Source organism: Brassica napus, chromosome C2 (assembly GCF_020379485.1).
Source record: "Brassica napus cultivar Da-Ae chromosome C2, Da-Ae, whole genome shotgun sequence".
Classification (NCBI taxonomy): Eukaryota; Viridiplantae; Streptophyta; class Magnoliopsida; order Brassicales; family Brassicaceae; genus Brassica; species Brassica napus.
In genome coordinates this window covers 410,216-431,292 of record NC_063445.1, presented here as the reverse complement: position 1 = coordinate 431,292, position 21,077 = coordinate 410,216, and the positions used below count along the sequence as shown (strand labels likewise).

The 21,077-nt window shown below is 31.0% G+C and overlaps 4 protein-coding genes across 4 annotated transcripts; 3 read left to right on the top strand and 1 right to left on the bottom strand.

Moving 5' to 3' along the window:
* Nucleotides 1-2,969: 2,969 nt before the first annotated feature.
* Nucleotides 2,970-5,988, top strand: LOC106360588 (probable cytokinin riboside 5'-monophosphate phosphoribohydrolase LOG6). The gene is given in 8 exon segments (XM_013800207.3): nucleotides 2,970-3,260; nucleotides 3,624-3,665; nucleotides 3,667-3,725; nucleotides 3,809-3,839; nucleotides 3,945-4,044; nucleotides 5,263-5,333; nucleotides 5,426-5,569; nucleotides 5,762-5,988. Coding segments are annotated over 8 exon segments (615 nt in total). The 5' UTR covers nucleotides 2,970-3,119; the 3' UTR covers nucleotides 5,789-5,988.
* Nucleotides 5,989-6,401: 413 nt separating this feature from the next.
* Nucleotides 6,402-8,615, top strand: LOC106425323 (isocitrate dehydrogenase [NAD] catalytic subunit 5, mitochondrial-like). Its single transcript, XM_013866055.3, has 7 exons — nucleotides 6,402-6,681; nucleotides 6,750-7,070; nucleotides 7,146-7,307; nucleotides 7,399-7,473; nucleotides 7,612-7,721; nucleotides 7,809-7,881; nucleotides 8,157-8,615. The coding sequence occupies exons 1-7, from the start codon at nucleotides 6,514-6,516 to the stop codon at nucleotides 8,346-8,348; spliced, it is 1,101 nt and encodes a 366-aa protein (XP_013721509.2). The 5' UTR covers nucleotides 6,402-6,513; the 3' UTR covers nucleotides 8,349-8,615.
* A 967-nt stretch (nucleotides 8,616-9,582) lies between these two features.
* Nucleotides 9,583-11,711, bottom strand: LOC106425306 (indole-3-acetic acid-induced protein ARG7-like). The gene has a single exon (XM_048748513.1). The coding sequence runs from the start codon at nucleotides 10,071-10,073 to the stop codon at nucleotides 9,738-9,740; it is 336 nt and encodes a 111-aa protein (XP_048604470.1). The 5' UTR covers nucleotides 10,074-11,711; the 3' UTR covers nucleotides 9,583-9,737.
* Nucleotides 11,712-14,252: 2,541 nt separating this feature from the next.
* On the top strand, nucleotides 14,253-16,595 carry LOC106425280 (serine/threonine-protein kinase PCRK2). The gene is made up of 4 exons (XM_013866011.3): nucleotides 14,253-14,512; nucleotides 14,788-15,428; nucleotides 15,501-15,623; nucleotides 15,974-16,595. The coding sequence occupies exons 2-4, from the start codon at nucleotides 14,826-14,828 to the stop codon at nucleotides 16,484-16,486; spliced, it is 1,239 nt and encodes a 412-aa protein (XP_013721465.2). The 5' UTR covers nucleotides 14,253-14,512; nucleotides 14,788-14,825; the 3' UTR covers nucleotides 16,487-16,595.
* The last annotated feature ends 4,482 nt before the right edge of the window (nucleotides 16,596-21,077 follow it).

Genomic DNA, 21,077 nt, shown 5'->3' with positions numbered 1-21,077 from the left:
AAATAAAATCATATTTTAGTAGACTTTTTATTAAGTCTACGTAAAGTTATTGTTTAGTAGACTTTAGTTGAAGTCTACACTAATGGAAAATTTTCATATTTAAAAGTGTGCATTTAGAAAATTTGAAAATACTTTGTTCTGGAAAATATTTCAAAAATGGTTTTTTGTCATCCTTGTAACAAAGCAAAAAGATAATGTATGAATCTATAAATTTAGTTCATTATAAACACAAAATATCTTATAATGAATATATGGAAAGCTTACATTTTTGGGAAGATGATTTGAAAATATTGGAAGAGAATACCTGCAAAATAAAATAAAATTTTAAAAAATAAGATAAAAATTAAAATCATATTTGAGTAAACTTCTAATGAAATTTGCTTAAAATTCAAGGCTAGTAGACTTCATTTGAAGTCTACCAGCCGTAAGTTTTAAGTAGATTTCAAATGAAGTCTACTCTATCAAAAAAAATAGATCTGAAAAATAATACATTAAAAATATGAAATAAGTTTAAATCTAAAAAACTTTTAAAAATATGATTTAATAGACAAAATAGTTATAAATTAAAGACATATTAATATGAATTTTAATATGTAACTTTATTTGAATATAAATACTAGAACACATATTTTAAATCTATAGATGTAAACCTTACATTTCTAGGAGGAGAAGAGAACAACTATGGAAGAAAATACCTGCAAAATAAGATAAAATTATTAAAAAACATAGAAAAAAAATTAAAGTCATATTTTTGTAGACTTCCAATGAAGTCTGCTTAAACTTTATGGTTTAGTAAACTTCATATGAAGTCTGCAAGCTTTAGTAAACTTCTTTAGAAGTCTACACTGTCTGATAATTTTCAGATCTGAAAAAATCTATATATTTTGAAATGTGAAAATAATTTTAAATCTGAAAATACTTTACATAATATAATTTATAAGGTAAACTAGTAGCAAATTAATGTAGAGAGCTTGATCTATAAATTTATTTGAATATAAACATGTAAATACATATTTAAAATCTATTAATCTAAAACTTACATTTTTAGAGGAGATGATGAAATCCATGAGTGATAATACCTACCAAAAAAAGATAATATTGTGAGAAATAAACATAAAATACACATTTAAAATCTATAGATCTAAAACTTACATTTTTTAAAGGAGAAGATGAAAACCATGAATCATAATATCTAAAATGACAAGATAATATTGTGAGAAAGACTTGAGAAAATTTTAGAGAGAAAGAAGATAATGAGAGAGATTTAGAAACAATTGAGAGAATTTTAGAGAGAAGAGAGAAAGTTTTAGAGAGAAGGGAGAGAGTTTTAAGAACTTGTGCAGCCACTTTAGAGAGAGATTGAATAAATTTTGTTTATATAGGGAGACAAAAATGTAACTAGGTTAAAATTTACGATACTGTAGACTTCGTTTGAAGTCTACTAAAATTAAAATTTTGGAGTAGATCTTACTATAACATAGTAGACCTTTTTGGAAGTCTACTATAATAATTTAATTATTGTTGTTTATTCTTTATTATTTTAATAATTTTAATATATGATTTATTAAATTTATTTCTTTATTTTTTAATAGTTATAGTATATGATTTCACTTTTTTATTCTTAAGGAACTTAACTTAGTTTAAATATAATGATTTTTTGTAAAACAAATTGAAAAATATAGACTGAAAAAGACGTCTTCAGATAAATAGACTTTATTGTAGGTCTACGAAACCCTAAACCACAAATATCAAACCCTAAATGTTTTGCTTGATAATCAAAAAGTCTCATTTATACAAAATATAAACTACTAAACATTAATATGCAGATTTAAGTTAATAAAACAAAAAAAAAACAAAATCTAAAATCTAACCCTATGAAATCAACTACTAAAAGACATAACATGTTAGAACCTTTTGTTTCTAAACTATGAACATAGTCTAGCACATGATAACCAAATTAGTATATATTCTTCAAAATTGTTCGATTATATGAAATTTTAATTTATTTACTTCATATTATCCATTATATTGATGATTAATTAAAAATATCACAATAATTATTTTTATACATTTTCAAAATTAAATTAGTATACCAAATTAGAGTGTAGACTACAAAACAAGTCTATAAAGTAGACTTCATAGGAAGTCTATATATATGTAGACTTCTTTTATTACGTGTAGACTTCCAAAGGATAGAAACGTAAAATACATTTATGTTTTTTGTTTGGTCATAAGGGTGAAATAGTACTTTCACTACTCCTTTAGGTTGGTTTTGCATTTGACTGAAAGTGGGGTACACTTTTACATTTGACTTGAATATTTGGGTTGATTTTAGCAAATGTCCCTTGTTTAACCTCTGCTATTTTTGCTTTATCTTTTATCCTCTTTTATCCAAACGATATTTGGAATACTAGGGTTACGGTAAATTGCAAAAGTGACTACAATAGCGACTTCTATGAAAAGAAACATGATAGGATGACAAGTTTTTCAGGAGATAATCGATACTTTATTTGTCAGGGCCATGCAAATAACTATTTTAGTTCTTGGGGATATGGACAAATATGCAACTTTGAAGAAAATATATATATTTACCGGATATATGTGTTATGAGGGTTATAGTAGTGAATATTTGATCTATACATTTTTCACTTATCTCTCATTCTGTTATAGAAAATACTGATTAATAATTTAACAACCGACTAATCGCAGTATTTGTATTATGGATGGGAAACAGAACGAAATTCGAAACAGCGTATGAATTGCTATTTTATTAGTGCCAACTTATAGACCAAATAATAGAGAAATAGTGCTCCACTCGTGTGAGGGCCATTTTGGGATTGTGCTATCAGTTAGAATTTAGCTGAATGCAAAAATAAGCAAAGGCCAAAAAGTGGTACACACGAATGGCCACGTTTCTCACGTGCCTAATTAAACTCTCTCACTAAAAATATCTCTGAAAGAAAGAGATCCACGTTATAACAAAAAAGCAGAACGTAAGAAAGGATTGTAATAGAAGAAGAGAGAGGTAACCAATTGTAGTATTTGTCTATAAAAACAATTTTTCCTTTGACATCATAAGAATCAGTAACAAACTTAGAGAAAAGGTTTAGACTTTGACGATGGAGGATGCAGGGGAGAAAATTAGAGAGATGACAAAGGAACACAGTTCAAGGTTTAAGAGCATTTGCGTCTTTTGTGGGAGTAGCAATGGCAAGAAAGTTAGTTATCAAGATGCAGCCATTGATTTAGGCAAAGAATTGGTAAAATATATTGCATATGATCTTTTTCTTCATGTTTCTTTTTCTTTCATTTTCACCTGTTGAGATCTCTTTATATTTTTTTCTGGTAAAAAGATCTCTTTATATTTTTGAAGAAATTATTTATTTTTTATATATGCTATCAGCTGATCCGGTCATTTTTATAACGCTGGTATTTATATTTGTAAATTATTCGTCACATTCATCTGGTAGTGTGTAAAACAATTGCCTTTATCTACAAGAACATCATGAGGGTTTAAAAAAGAAGATTGAGTTCTATAAAATTAGTGAAGAGTTTATACGTCAATTATTGTTTTTTTTAATAGGGAAAAGACAAAGTTTAGGTTTCGAAACTTTGATTGTCAGGTGGCGAAGAACGTTGATCTTGTTTATGGTGGCGGGAGCATGCATAGGTTTGATGGGTTTGATCTCTCAAGCTGTTCATGATGGTGGTCGTCATGTTATTGGGTAATAAATGGCACATAATTTACATCATTGATTTTTTTTTACCGATGATGAAATAAATGTATGTTTTTAATCCTATGATGTAGAGTAATCCCAAAGCTCCTCATGTTGCAAGAGGTACGTATTTGTTGACTTATTTATGAGAAAATGGGAGGAGTAATGATAATGGTGGTGATATAACTTATGCATTTTGTTAACTTATTTCTCACAAAAAAAAAAAAGATTACTGGAGAGACAATAGGAGAAGTGCGGGAAGTTGCAGATATGCATCAGAGAAAAGCTGAGATGGCTAAGAATTCTGATGCTTTCATTGCTTTACCTGGTAAATATTATCTGTTTAACCTCTTTCTGTTTTTTCTATTGCAATTAATATCATTTTGAAAAATTCAAAACATTTTTGATAATTCATTTGTGAAAACCTTGCCACTAAATTTTGAGTTACAAACAAAAAATTGAGTTACAATAAAATGTTCATAACAAGACATCCATTTTCCTTACGAATATATATGGATTCGGACTCACATGTTTACACATGTACTAACTAAAATACAATATGATGAAGTAATTTTAGCATTGTTATTATTGATAATTTTGGTGATGATCTCTATAAGTATGTTTCAAAAGTTAGTTTGAATTTAGGTTCAGAATTTCTCAATTATAGATTAAATAAACATACGTGATTGTTGGTGTTCACTGAATTTCTTGAAAGTTAATTAGTTAGATGTGTGGTGTTTTGTTTTTTTCCTACCTACATTTATGTATTTAGTGCTCTAATATTGTTTTTTTCATTATACATAACACTTTTCTTAAACACTTTTCTTTAAGAAGTGCGTTTAATGATATGTAACATGTGGTTGATATGATATATGGAAGATCCCAGGCCTCAAATAATTAAAAAAATCACGATAAATAGCTTTAAAATAAATTGAATTTTCCTTTTGATCCATCAACATCCAAAAGCAGTGGAATTTATATGTCGACGACAAGGACACCTATTTCTTATCCAATCGGAAATATTTTAAAGGACGCACAAGTGATTTGATTTTAATAAACTTTAAGTAATTTTAGTTAAATTTGAAAATTTGGTATGATTTTTGTTAACTATTTTAGAATTTTATTTTAAATTAGGAGAATTAGATTTTTATTTTTATAATTAAGAAACTCTTTTCAAACACCCTAAAACACTTGAAGTATTCTAAAATCTACAATTTAAATTTTGTTCAATAATAGTAGATTCCAAAACACTTTATAAAATTAGTATTACCAGATAAAGTTAGTATACTGTTATATAAAGTTTACGAGAGCGAATATTTGGAGAGGGACAGATTGATATTATGTAGCAATTTGTAATGATCATCACTAGTGCAATAACCTTTGACCTTTGACTTTAAAAGTACCAAAGACAAGAAGAGAAGGAACTTATCATAATTCAGATGTTGACATATTAGAGGTCAAAAATGAAAAAAAGGGATGAACTATCTACCAAAAATTTACCATTCATGCCACTTTAGCAATTGAAACAAGTCCTCACTGTCATCAGGTGGCTATGGTACACTAGAGGAGCTACTTGAAGTGATAACTTGGGCACAACTTGGAATCCATGATAAACCGGTATGTAAATCGGGTTAGTTTGTTTATAAGACACATACTAGCATTAACCGATGGATTGATTGATATAATATGAGTTTCTTTTTTTCTCGCAGGTCGGTTTATTAAACGTTGATGGATATTACAATGCTTTGCTATCCTTCATCGACAAAGCGGTCGAAGAAGGATTTATTCTTCCAGCCGCTCGACATATCATCGTATCCGCGCCAACCGCAAAAGAGTTGTTTGAGAAATTAGAGGTAAAACCGATAGAAGTTACATTTAACCCTAAACATATTCAAATCTCCTTCTGGCGTAGGACTAATTTTGGTTTGATATTTGGTAGTCAAGCCACTGAATAGAATATGTAAACAAGTTTTTCTAATTGAAAACGCTAATGTAAGTCCAAGTTCGGTTTAACAATACTGATCATGTTGATTGGTTTATTGCAGGAATACGTGCCTCATCACAACAAGTAGACACATCAAATTTGAGTTTCGAGACGAGTCATAATGAAAGTGTTGAAAATTTGATATTTTTCCGATGATTTACGATTGATTATTTATTATAAAAATCAAAGTTCGGATTGAAATAAAGAGCATACATTGTAAATATGTTTTCTGAATTTTGTTCACGCAATATCTGAAATTTTGTAATATACTATAAAGTAAAGAAAACATACTATAAAGTACGTATAAGTGCATTATGTTTTAAACTATAGTGAGTTTATATAAGTCATGTAATTTTTTTTTTTTTTTTTTTGTAACCTAAGTCATGTAATTCAATACGCAAATATTTAAAATCTTCTGAACCAGTTCTCACTGATGCTAAGGTTGTGTTGTATTAGGACGATGCAACATGAATTGTACATTCATCCAAACAAAATATCGGATAAACTTGTTGTATGATGATCAATAAGGTGTCACATGTTATCGCATGCACAACAAGGTCAATACGAACGCGTTTCATGTCTACTACCCTCGTTATTGGGCTGACATAGAAACAAATATAAATCTTTACTGGGCCTTAGTTTCCAAGTTCGTTCCGTTTTCTATGAAAACGTATCCACTCCCTGCCGTTTTACATCAGTCCTTAAGTATAGACACTACGCAGCGTTTTAACGGAAGAAGAAACATTCACCGTCTTGCAAAATATCTCCGACTCGAATAGTTTCGTCGCTGCGTCCCTTTGGTGCTTTGAAGAGATGACCATGGCGGCAGCAACCTTCGCGAAACGCCTGATCGGAAGCCGATCTAGCTCAACCACAGCCACTTCCGTCGCCAGAGCTTTCTGCTCGTCCACCACTCCAATCACCGCAACCATGTTCCCCGGAGACGGGATCGGTCCCGAGATCGCCGAATCCGTCAAACAGGTTTGAATCAAATATACGATTAGTCAATTGCAGTTTGATATAATCTGTTTGGTGATGATGATCCAAAGGTGTTCACGACGGCGGGAGTGCCGATTAACTGGGAAGAGCACTACGTCAGCGCCGAGATCGATCCGAGAACGCAGAGCTTCTTGACCTGGGAGAGTCTCGAATCCGTGCGTAGGAACAAAGTCGGTTTGAAAGGTCCGATGGCGACTCCGATCGGGAAAGGCCACCGTTCCTTGAATCTGACTCTTAGGAAAGAGCTGAATCTGTACGCTAACGTTAGGCCTTGCTATAGTCTTCCTGGTTACAAGACTCGTTACGATGATGTGAATCTAATTACTATTAGGGAGAATACTGAGGGAGAGTACAGTGGGCTTGAACATCAGGTTTTTTGAAATTTTTGAGGAATTATAAGTTTAGTTTTATTTTTTTTTATTTATGGAGTTGTGATGTTATAATAGGTTGTTAGAGGTGTGGTGGAGAGTCTTAAGATCATTACGCGTCAGGCGAGTTTGAGAGTTGCTGAGTATGCTTTTCACTATGCTAAGACTCATGGGAGAGAGAGAGTTTCCGCTATTCATAAAGCTAATATTATGCAGAAAACTGATGGTCTTTTCCTCAAGGTCTGCCCATTTTCTTATAAGGAGATCAAAGCTTTGATGATTATTAGTGCTGTTTAGTCTTTTTTACTGTTGTTTTATTTGTTTTTTTCAGTGTTGTCGTGAGGTTGCTGAGAAGTATCCTGAGATTACTTACGAAGAGGTTGTTATTGACAACTGCTGTATGATGGTAAGCTACGACTCCAAATTTACCTTTTTCAATTGGTTAGTGATCTAGCTTGCCTTGATGATTTTGGAAGCTAGTTTTCAAAATCACTTGTACTTTGACTTTGGAATATGTGACTAAGAGTCTTGAGATGCCCTGCAGCTTGTGAAAAACCCAGCACTGTTTGATGTATTGGTGATGCCAAACCTGTACGGTGACATTATTAGTGACTTGTGTGCTGGATTGGTTGGAGGACTAGGATTGACTCCAAGGTGAAACATAGGTTTCTTCATCTTTTTATTATTGTCTAATATGATTAATGAGCTAATTAGCTGACGGCCTTATTATCTTTGGCGCAGTTGTAATATTGGGGAAGATGGTGTAGCTCTTGCTGAAGCCGTTCACGGTTCTGCACCTGATATCGCTGGAAAGGTTGGTCCTCAAAACACTTGATCATTTAAATCTCATAGATACTCTCAGACTTTGGTCCCAACTCTGACCATATGAGAAAGTAGGATAAAAAAGCTGCTACGGATAAAATATTATATAAACATTCTATCAGTTATTTTATTGGTAGCATAGTCAGATGGTTAGTCTCCTCATGGGTTAATCTATGGATCCAGTGTTGAAAGATTATAAAATGATTTTCAAATTACCTTGTTTTTGGATATGCTGTTCTTATTGTGTTGGGGGTAAATGATGTACAGAACTTGGCGAACCCAACAGCGTTGCTACTGAGTGGAGTGATGATGTTGCGTCACCTGAAGCTGAACGAACAAGCAGAACAGATCCACAGCGCAATCATCAACACCATAGCTGAGGGCAAATACAGAACTGCAGATCTTGGAGGTAGTTCGACCACCACGGACTTCACAAAAGCAATCTGTGATCATCTCTGAACAATCGTAAAAAAATCTCAATTCTTTAACGAATCTTTCCTTTGAGGCTTGAGCGTTTATTAGCCTCTGAGATTCTTCTTGTTTTCCTCGTTTTACGATAAGAATAAAACAGGCAATTGCTTTTGAAGTTACATTGTTTCTTCTGCCTCTAAAACGTCTTTTAAAAAACTTAGATTCATAGCACAGAAACAGCTGTGTTGTTCTGTAATCAATCAGAAGAGTTTTGTTTTTCTTGCTTTAATATTACAAACCTGTCTATGTTCTTCACATCAAACTTGTTAGTATTATTTTTTTGACTGAGGAAAATAAATCAAAACTGAATGAAATGGCATAATTGCTCGGACTGCAAAAAAGCAGAGCCTGCCGAGAGAATGACTTTGTAGTCCAACACTAAAAAGATATAACAAAACATAAAAAGGAAAGATAATATTGTCGTTGGTGTACCCAACTCTCAGCTCTATGATTATAAACACTCAAACTCTGCACTCACCACTAAACCACTTGCGGCACCAACACAAGATCTGAATCTAAGCCTCTCTCTCTCTTGTCATATTCGTCATCATGGCTTCCTCTAACTACGACGGAGTCCTCCTCGGAATGAGTAACCCACTCCTCCATATTTCTGCCGTCGTCGATGAAGAGTTTCTCACCAAAGGAGAAGCTGGTTGACACTTGACACCAACGGTGCAGGTACTCATTTGATAACCCAACCAAACCTCTTACATTACTAGACAGAAAGTAACATGAGGATATTATAAGCTGATTCTTATCATCTTCAAGCAATTTTTCTTTCTTTCTCAGTAGTGATCTCAAACATTAGCTTCTCTTTGCCTCAAATTTACTCCAAAAAAAAAACATTAGCTTCTCAGTGTCGCATAATAATATGAATACTAACTGCCATTTTTGTTGACCTCACTCATAGGTGACAGCTTTTATGGGAGGATTCACGTCACAGTTGGTGAAAGAGATATCGATTGAGGAGTGTGTGAAGGAGGCTGGATGCTATGCGTCCAACGTGGTACTCCAAAGATTTGGCTGCATTTAATCTGACAAGCCTGACTTCAACTAAATTGATAGTAGGCCATCCTCAGTTTTGTGATATCTTCTAAATAAAAATAAGTATTTTTTATTCAACAAAAACTCTCACGACGAGTGTTCTTTTTGGCTTTTTTTACCACCCTTGTATTACCATAATCATTTATAATTAATATCATTAATAAAATATATGTCGAGAAAAAATGAAAAATATATCAATATATCAGCTACTAACTGAAAATGGCTCATATTACAAGAGTGTTCATTAATTCTATATAATATCTCGAAGGACCATCTCACATCAGCAAAAAAAAGAGAGACTAAACCGTAGAACATTGAATGAGAGACTCATCATCAAGACCATGAATTACGGGGAGAAGCGTTTTGGAGGACCTCAAGGAAGAGAGTTTCATCGCAAGAGATACAAAGCTTGGAATCTCCCGAAGTGAAATCATCGTACACTTCGTCTTTTGATTGATCAAGCAAAGCTCTGATGATGGGATCGTGAAGCAGCGTGATCTTGATCACGAATCTCTTGTAACTCTCCTCTTCTTTGCCTACGTACACCACTAGGTGTCCTTTTGGTACATCATGGGGTATATGAGGTTCCTCCCCAGCGGCCTTGTGCTTGGCTACTCTGGTAGACATGTGCTTCCATGCCTTTGTGATCAGCTTGCTCTTCTTCATCATGTTGTTAGAGAGTGAGATGAGAGAGAGAGAGAGACGTTTTAGCTGCGGGGTTAGTGTGAGATGAAATGTAAAGAGGTACTAGTGTCGTACGTGTATATATATACACAAAGTCACAAACATAGGTCCACTATATATTTTTGTGTATATATTACATGGATGAATAAGTACGGTTAATGATATGTTTGGACCATGTCGTCGTCTTTTTCAATAATACATTATCTACATTTTTCTTTTGATAAAGATCTACATTAGTTACTTATCCTGAACATTGTTCCATTATGTACTTATACTACCAAGAAATATATCAGATTAATATGTCGAACGTACGTTAAGATATATATCTTGTACATTAAATATATGTTAACCTGATTATAATAAGTTTTTTACTTTGTGATGATCGATGATATATATGATCAATTATCGTAATTTGAGGGATTGGTTTACCAGGACGTTACCAGGACGACTGTTAGTAACTATATACAAAGTACTTAACTATTTTTGCCTGGTGAGAGACAATTTAAATCGTACATAAAACATTATCATATCATATGACACCTACTTAAAATCAGAAACTAATACAAAAATTTGTGTCGTTTTTTATCAAGTCAACTACGGCCATGCTGTACTTTGACATACGAAATCGTACGAACATGCATCTTGCCCTTTCCCAATGGACTCACCCTTTAATAATTGCTTCACTTGGTTTATTATTTTGTCTTTTTAATTTTTATCGGCATGGCACATTGGCACTCAGCTATTGCGCAACTAAAGATAATATTAATCTATATGTGTGTGAGTTTGCCCATAATACACACAGGAGACCGTAAATGCTGTACACGCATCTCCGTTTATAGACAGGTATGCTTAATTAGTGGTAGACTCACTTTAATTAGGTTATTGTTCATTTTTAATCTTATTTTCAAATCCAATTTATAAACATTTTGGTACCATTTTCATTAAAAGTCAAACAAATAATGTTATTAATACAAGTCAGATGCGAACAAAACATATATATATATGCAAATATCTTCAATTGGTCCTACTTATTTCCAAAGTAAGAAATAACATAATCTAATATATTAATGATATAGGACTATTCTATGCATTGTCAACTAACTGATTTTGAGTTGAAAGTTCATACCCACAAATCGGGTGATTCATATAGTTTTGTTAATTTTTATTATCTAAATATTAAACAAATAACTAAACGCATAGACATAAATACTTTGGTTTTTGATAAAAGAGGAGATGCATTTTTCTTGAAGCTGTGAAAAACTGAAAATAGAGTGGGTCCCATGGCTTGATTAAATGTAGGAGAAAGATAAGATCTAAAAGAGATGACAGACGAGATAAGATTCTTGGACAAAGTGCAATTCGATTTGTGTAATCATCGGAAATGTGGAGTTTAAAAGCATATTAAATTCTAAATTTGTAAGATTATGATGTATTCATATAATATATACTCCACAAATTAAAAAGAAAATATTTATAAATTGAAGTTAAACTGACACTGTTATTTAATTCGAACGGCCAATTTGTTTAGTTGGATTTTAGTATTTTACCATTGTGGTGTGTCACTTGCAGTTACCAAAAATCAACTTAGTGCTAAAATATCACAATTATCAAACTGCTTAATGAATTTAATCCGAACCGATTTGTAGTGCTGGATTTCACCATCGTAATGTGTCACTGGTGATTACCAAATTTTTAACATACATGATACACCTATAGTATTGTATACATCATGGCACCATGGCGCAAGCATGGTTAATAGTGGCAAAAGGCTGTCTACCATTATCTACATTTTTATATATTTTTGACGGTCGATATATTATTACTTTTTGAGATTTCTTTTTATAAAATGAATATGGTGGATATTTTTTAAAAAGAATACTGTGGATATCTAATATTTATTTAAAAAGATGAATATGGTGGATATCTAATATTTACGCATAACCGTTTGATATTTTACGAAGAAAAAATGTTATATTTTTTTACAATTTTTTATATCTAGGATTGTATACATGTAGTATGCATATGTTTTGTTACGTAGTACTACAATATTACGCATAACCCAAGTGGCCTTACGAAACTGTAACAAACAAACAAAAACAAAGTGTCATTTTCATGCATGCAGGATCCGGACATGGAGTTTTCCGTGAACAAATACCCTTAATTAAATTTTTCTTCAAACAGAAATAAGAATATATTTTCAAAAATTTTACCGAAAAATATATGTTCAAAAAGGCGATTTGTCTGTTCTTTTAAAGTTAAAATTAAGTTAAAATCTCCGGTGCAGAAAGCGTCCTTACTGCATGATACCACGATACAATAATTTGATCGATCCGTACTTTCTTGATTTCAGTACTAGTCAGTTGATTGGTCTAGTGTTATTCTCATGTCACCAAATCTCTTAGTGTAAATATTAACTTCCATGAAAGTCAGCGGTACAAAATATTACTCCCTCCCATTTTAATACTTAACCTTTTAGAAGAATTTTCTTTTGTTCCAATCCAAATTACATAAGTTATTAATTTTCTATGTAAAATATGTTAAAAATTTATGATATATGATCAATGATATTATGGTTAGAAGAATAATTAATTATGATTTTGTTTAGAATATGTAAGAAATTAATACATTAATAATTTATGTAATTTTAATTTATATGCACAATTCAAAAACATCATCTATTAAAAACGAATTGAGTAAAAATAATAAAAAAGAAAATGATATGAATCTTTGAAATATCTAATACTTATGTTATATAATTGGCATAAAATCATTATACTGATTAATAACTACATTTGGTTTGAAAATTCATGTGCACTCACACAAAAAGTTCATTTCACAGACGTTCTCTGTTATAATATCAGGAAAAAACAAAAACAAAAACAAAACAAAAAACTTTTAGTTACATTTTCAATTTCGTCGAGTTATAACACATGAATCACATCTATATTATTCTAAAATGCTACTGGAATATTTTAAAGCTGGCAGTATTCATTTTTTGTGTGTTGGAGATTCCGAGACGGCCAGTTTCATCCCCCCTAAGGGACAGGCAGGTGCTTCATCCCATAGCTTCTGCGTCTTTTTTTTTCTTTTTTGGACAAAGCTTCTGCGTCTCTCTTTAAGGAAACGAGAGATTATTATAAATTCATAATCAGCCCAACGTTCGGAAATATAGATTCATTCCTCGCTGTTCGACACTGCTACTCCACGTGCAATTTAATTGTAACCAGAAACCTACAAAATTTCTCTTGACGAAGGTTCATTGTGGTTAACTCACCGTCCTGGGGACATAAATATCAAAATCATAACGAGAAGAGTGTAGCAAAATGTGTAGGTAAAGAGTGAAGGGTTAAATACTTTTTCTTATTTTACATCTCGTATCGTATATTATGGGAAAGAATATATTATTATTCACTACTGAGCTGTCTAGCTGGTGGCAGTATCGTGTAGGGTATCACCCTAGTCCATTTTGGATTGCATGCAATGTAATGGGCTATAATGAAGAAAAAAGTGAAGTTACAGTTTGTTCATTGCCAAAATAGTCCATCAAACTTTGCATGAGCTAGGTTATCTCTTTGATTTTTTTTTTTTTAAATATCTATAGTTAAAAAAATATTTCTTGTGACAAAAAAGTGAAGCTGTTCTTACAAAACAAAATTTACTTTCATTAATTATTATTTTATTTATACATATATTTATGTAAGACATATAATTGGATTGCAAATTTTTTTTATATAGATTATATAAATAAATAAATATCTATATATATATATATGTGTATATCTGTCTGAAAGCATAACTAAGTAAATTATATATATATATATTTATATATATATATATATATTTATATGTGTTGTTTGGATAATTTTTATGTTTTAAAATAGAGATCTATGTTTTGTAATAGATTGGTGCACAAAAAAGAAGTTTGTAATAGAATTTTATGTATAAATATGTTTATTTTGGAATCACCTTTTAATTATTAAATATAATTTTATAAATGATTAGAAAATAAATAGTAAATCTTATATTAGAAAAATCAAAAATCTAATTTTTTTCTTTCAATTTCATTAAAAAGAAAATTAATTTAGAATACTAATAATTTGAGATTTACACTGCCGCCAAATAATCTTTTTTATGTTTATTTTTTTTAAGTTTTTGCTCGCAATGATGAATTAAGAGAAACTATGGAGTGGACTATGAAGTCGTCTTTGTTTGCTAAGCAGTCAATAACTTTGACTTTCTTTACTCTGAGTCGTCGTCGTCGTAGACTCGTAGTCGTCTTCTTCTTCTAGCTTTTAGTCCTAAATTTATTTATTTTTTTCAGCTCCCCGATCCAGTTTTGCTACTTCGCTTCTTCGTTTCTCTATTCAATTTGTTCAACTTCTGAACAAAGATTTTGTTTGTGATCCTACACAAAGATCTCAAAGGTGAGTTATAATTTTCTTGACGAGATTCATAATTCTTTTCAATTGTTGTTTAGGGAAGAAGAAATGTAAAGGTTTATCCTTTATTGGGGTTTAGTATATAAATGAACCAACTTTGTGATTGCTTGCAAGCAGGCAATAGCTTCCCCTGTTTTTTTAAATTTAGGATTCGTTGCAAACTTTGAATGGATGTTCTGTGTTTTGTAATATTGTGAAGTAGTTTGGTTTCCATGGCGACAAACTCTGTTTTTGATTCTGTTTTGTTTGGTTGGTTTCAGTGGAGAAGCCACGTGGATGTTTTAATCTCTTTGAGAGAATGAAGTGTTTCTTATTCCCTCATGCTGACAAGAAAGATGAACAGAGGAGTCCTAAACCGGTTTCACCCCTCTCTGACCGTGCTGGATTAACCAAAACCGGTTCAGATAGCTCTGGAACCAGCACGGTATCATCATCCAACCCGACCTTGCCCACTAGAGAAAATAGCCTCAGAGAGTTCACAGTTGCTGATCTCAAATTCGTTACAAGGAACTTCAGCCGCTCTGTTATGATAGGCGAAGGCGGTTTCGGTTGTGTCTACTGGGGCACCATCAAGAGCCTACAAGACCCTTCAAAGAAAATCGAAGTCGCTGTTAAGCAGCTTGGCAAGAGAGGCTTGCAGGGTCATAAAGAATGGGTGACGGAAGTGAACTTTCTCGGGGTAGTGGAGCATCAAAACTTGGTGAAACTGTTGGGTCATTGCGCAGAAGACAATGAACGTGGGATTCAAAGGCTTTTGGTTTATGAGTATATGCCAAACCAAAGCGTTGAGTTCCATTTAGCTCCAAGTTCACCCACTGTGCTTACTTGGGACCTCAGGTTGAGAATAGCTCAAGACGCAGCTCGGGGTTTAACATACCTCCATGAAGAAATGGACTTTCAAGTAAGGAACATGAAACTCCTCTGTTTTGTTTTCTTTTCATCAGTTAAACTATAACCTGTTTCGATTTTGTAGATAATATTTAGAGATTTCAAGTCATCCAACATTTTACTAGACGAGGATTGGAGAGCAAAGCTTTCAGATTTCGGTTTGGCTCGGTTAGGTCCTGCACCAGGATCAACTCATGTTTCTACTGGTGTAAGTTTATGTGCATTTCACTTCATTTGGTTATAGAAATCATCACCGACATATCGAGCATAACCGTCTAATAGCATGTGCAAATGGAACGGTTGAACAGAATCCAAATTTAAATTTAAAATAAATATGGAAATTATGGTCTAAAACATTAATATTTTAGATGTACTACTAAATTTTGAGCTTATAATTTCAAAGGAAACGTCAAACATATATAGATTGAGCTATTAGTTTTGTAAATATACTTTGTTACATTGTTAAATATACAGTTAACATATTTTGAACAATACTTAGAAATAGTTTGAGACATCACTGATATCTTAGCAAGTTGTTTTGGTTTCTTGGTTTGACAGGTAGTAGGAACATTGGGCTACGCAGCTCCAGAATATATCCAAACCGGTCGTCTCACATCAAAAAGTGACGTATGGGGTTATGGAGTTTTCATGTATGAGCTCATTACAGGAAGGAGACCTCTAGACAAGAACATGCCTAAAGGAGAGCAAAAGCTTTTAGAATGGGTGAGACCTTACTTAACCAACACTAAGAGGTTTAGGCTCATTATAGACCCGAGGCTTGAAGGCAAATACTCGATTAAATACGTCCAGAAACTAGCGGTTGTAGCCAACCTTTGCCTTACTAGGAACTCAAAGGCACGTCCAAAGATGAGTGAGGTGTTGGAGATGGTGACAAAGATTGTTGAAGATTCTTCGTCTAGGAATGGTGGTAAGAAGAGGCAGATGGTTCCGTTGAGGAGTCTAGGAGCTTCTAGAGCTGAGGAAGAGAAGCAGAAGAAGGTGGTTCTTGATGGTGGCGAAGGAGGTTGGTTAGATAAATTATGGAACCCAAAGAATGTGAGAGCTTGTTGATTGGGGTAAAGTTTAATACAACTTTAGTACATTGTAGCCTTTGCTTATTTTTGTAATTCAACAAATTCAAATGTTTTCTGTTTTGCTAATTTAATATTTGTAGCTTAAATGTTGGTGTGGGGTTTTCATATTGAGCATATAACTGATTAATATTAAAAAAAAGACATATAACTATGTTTTGTCTGATTTAAATTAATGATTGTTATTAGTAAAATTTATAACAATTTCATTAGAGATATTTCATTTATAGCCGCGACTAATTATCATCAAAATACATAAGATATGAAGTTTTATAACATTTCTTTGCAGTGGTGTCTTGTGTTCTCCAAATTTTATAACAATTACACGATTGATAACCAACATTTATTTGTTACCAGCAATTATTTTAACAAATAATTTGCATAACACAAGGTTCTAGACATTCCAAGTGTCCGCTTTTGCATAATCTTCACCATTGTTAGTTGACTAAGCTAAGTTCTTATATTTGATAAGCTTTCAATGTGTTTAGTTCATCTTCTTCTAGGAAAAAAAAACACTAGAGAAATATAGTTGCAACTATAAAACGTGCTAAATCAATAGTTGAGACTAGACATTCCAATCCACCAGCAAACGGCTTAAATCTTCCATTTCTGGATCAGGATAGGGTCGAGCATGCATTATGCCTACTATCTATCATCATGTAGTTTTAAATGATTCGTATAAAATAACAGAAGCAAAAGGAGGCACCAATCAAACTCTGAAAAAAACCTTGCTGCATCTAAAAGCATATTTCGGTTTGCTACATCTACATATAAATCGAGTATTAATGTTTTATTTATATATTTATATCCATGTATTAAGAAGTTTTAATAAATTAATTGATAAAAAATTAAAACTATGTCAATGTACCATAAAATATAGTTTAATAAACATTAATACAAATGTAGAATGTATTTAGAAAATTTAAAACAATACTAAAGATCATATGCTTAACACATTTAATGCTTTTTAAAAATTTCTAAACACATTGTACATTTGTATTTATGTATATTAAACTTTTTTTCATGGTACATGGGCATCGTTTTAATGTTTTTTTTTCAAATTTAGTAAAACATCATAATACCCCCTAAATTAGTGGACTAACAACTATAAAGAGAATTTACCGAAAAAATCAATATTTTCGTAGGGGTTAACACAAAGATTTTGAGAAAAATTCAAAAATATGAAAATATTGTTTTAATGCATAGTTGCATCCTTCACTAACATATGATGAAGGTCAAAGAGGTATGAAACTTTTGTTGTCTCCGTTTCTCTAGAAAATAGCGATTTTATAGTGGTTAGTCCACCAATTTAGGGAATATTATGAAATTTTACTAAATTAATTGAAACAAATTAAAACAATGTCCATAATCTATGAAAGAGAGTTTTAGTTTTATATACATTAATACAAATGTAGAATGTATTAAGAAATTTTAAAACAACACTAAAGATCATAGGATTCAGTATATATAACTCAATATTTTCGCAGGGGTTAACACATAGATTTTGAGAAAAATTAAAAAATATGAATATTCTATTTTAATGCATAGATGCATCATTCACCAACATATGATGAATGTCAAAAAGGTTTGAAACCTTTGTTGTTTCCGTTTTTTTAGAAAATATCGATTTTATAGTTGTTACTCCACTAATTTAAGGAGTATTATAATGTTTTACTAAATTTGACAAAAAAAATAAAATGATGCACATGTACCATGAAAAAGAGTTTATTATACATAAATACAAATGTCGAATGTTTCTATATATTTTAAAACGACACTAAAGATCATAAGCTTCAGTATATAGAAAATTTATCGAAAAATCAATAATTTCGTAGGGGTTAACACATAGATTTTGAGAAAAATTTAAAAATATAAAAATACTGTTTTAAAGCATAGTTTCATCATTCACTAACATATGATGAATGTCAAATAGGTTTGGAACTTTTGTTGTCTCCGTTTCTCTAGAAAATAACGATTTTATAGTGGTTAGTCCACCAATTTATGGAGTATGAAGTTTTGCTTAATTAATTGACAAAAGAATTAAAACGATGACCATGTACCATGAAATGGAGTTTAATATATATTAATATAAATGTAGAATGTCTTTAGAAATTTTAAAACAACACTAAAAATCATGCGCATCAGTATATAGAAAATTACCAAAAATTTAATATTTTGAAGAGGTTAACACATAGATTTTAAGAAAATTTCAAAAATATAAAAATACTGTTTTAATACATTGTTGCATCCTTCACTAACATATGATGAAAGTCAAATAGGTTTGGAACCTTTATTGTCTCTATTTTTCTAGAGAATAACGATTTTATAGTGGTTAGTCCACCAATTTATGGAGTATTATGAAGTATTGCTAAATTAATTGACAAAAAAATTAAAACGACGCTCATGTACCATGAAAGAGAGTTTAATATACATTAATACAAATGTAGAATATGTTTAGAAATTTTAAAACAACACTAATGATCATAGGATTCAGTATATAGAACATTTATCGAAAACTCAATATTGTCGTAGGGGTTAACACATAGATTTTGAGAAAAATTAAAAAAATATGAATATTCTATTTTAATGCATAGATGCATCATTCACCAACATATGATGAATGTCAAAGAAGTTTGGAACCTTTGTTGTTTCCGTTTTTCTAGAAAATAGCAATTTTATAGTTGTTACTCCACTAATTTAAGGAGTATTATGATGTTTTACTAAATTTGACAAAAAAAATAAAATGATGCACATGTACCATGAAAAAGAGTTTAATATACATAAATACAAATGTTGAATGTTTCTATATATTTTAAAACGACACTAGAGATCATAAGCTTCAGTATATAGAAAATTTATCGAAAAATCAATAATTTCGTAGGGGTTAACACATAGATTTTGAGAAAAAATTAAAATTACGAATAATCTGTTTTAATGCATAGATACATCATTCACTAACATATGATGAATGTCAAAGAGGTTTGGAACCTTTATTGTCTCCGTTTTCTAGAAAATAGCGATTTTATAGTTATTAGTCCACTAATTTAATGAGTATTATGATGTTTTATTAAATTTGACAAAAAATAAAATGATGCACATGTACCATGAAAAAGAGTTTAATATACATAAATATAAATATATAATGTTTTTAGAAATTTTAAAACTAAACTAAAGATCATAAGCTTTAGTATATAGAAAATTTACCGAAAAAAATCAATATTTTCGTAGGGGTTAACACATAGATTTTGAGAAAAAATCAAAAATATGAAAATATTGTTTTAATGCATAGTTGCATCTTTTACTAACATATGATGAAGGTCAAAGAGGTATGGAACTTTTGTTGTCTCCGTTTCTCTAGAAAATAGCGATTTTATAGTGGTTAGTCCACCAATTTATGGAGTATTATGAAATTTTACTAAATTAATTGAAAAAAATTAAAACAATGTCCATAATCCATGAAAGAGAGTTTTATATACATTAATACAAATGTATAATGTGTTTAGAAATTTTAAAACAACACTAAAGATCATAGGATTCAGTATATAAAACATTTACCGATAAACTCAATATTTTAGTAGGGGTTAACACATAGATTTTGAGAAAAATTCAAAATATGAATATTCTGTTTTAATGCATAGATGCATCATTCACTAACATATGATGAATGTCAAAGAGGTTTGGAACCTTTGTTGTCTCCGTTTTTCTAGAAAATAGCGATTTTATAGTTGTTAGTCCACTAATTTAAGGAGTATTATGATGTTTTACTAAATTTGACAAAAAATTTAAACGATGCCCATGTACCATTAAAAAGAGTTTAATTTACATAAATACAAATGTAGAATGTTTCTAGTAATTTTAAAACAACACTAAAGATCGTAAGCTTTAGTATATAAATCATTTACCGAAAAATTCAATAATTTCGTAGGGGTTTACACATAGATTTTGAAAAAAAATCAAAAATATGAAAATACTGTTTTAATGCATATTTGCATATTTCACTAACATATGATAAAGGTTAAAGAAGTTTGAAACCTTTGTTGTCCTTGTTTTTCTAGAGAATAGCGATTATATAATGGTTAGTCCACCAATTTAGTAAGTATTATGAATTTTTACTAAATTAATTGACAAAAAATTAAAACGACGTCCATATACAATGAATGAGAGTGTAATATGCATTAATACTAATTTATAATGTGTTTAAAATTTTTAAAACAACACTAAAGATCATAGGCTTCAGTATATCGAACATTTACCGAAAAATTCAATATTTTCGTAGGGGTTAACACATAGATTTTGAGGAAAAAAATCAAAAATATGAAATTATTATTTTAATGCATAGTTTCATCCTTCACTAACATATGATGAAGGTAAAGAGATTTAGAACATTTGTTGTCTCCGTTTTTCTAGAGAATAGTGATTTTATAGTGGTTAGTCCACTAATTTAGGAGTATTATGAAGTTTTACTAAATTAATTGACAAAAAATTAAAACGATGCACATGTAACATGTAATAGAGTTTAATATACATTATTAAAAATGTATAATGTATTTAGAAATTTTAAAACAACACTA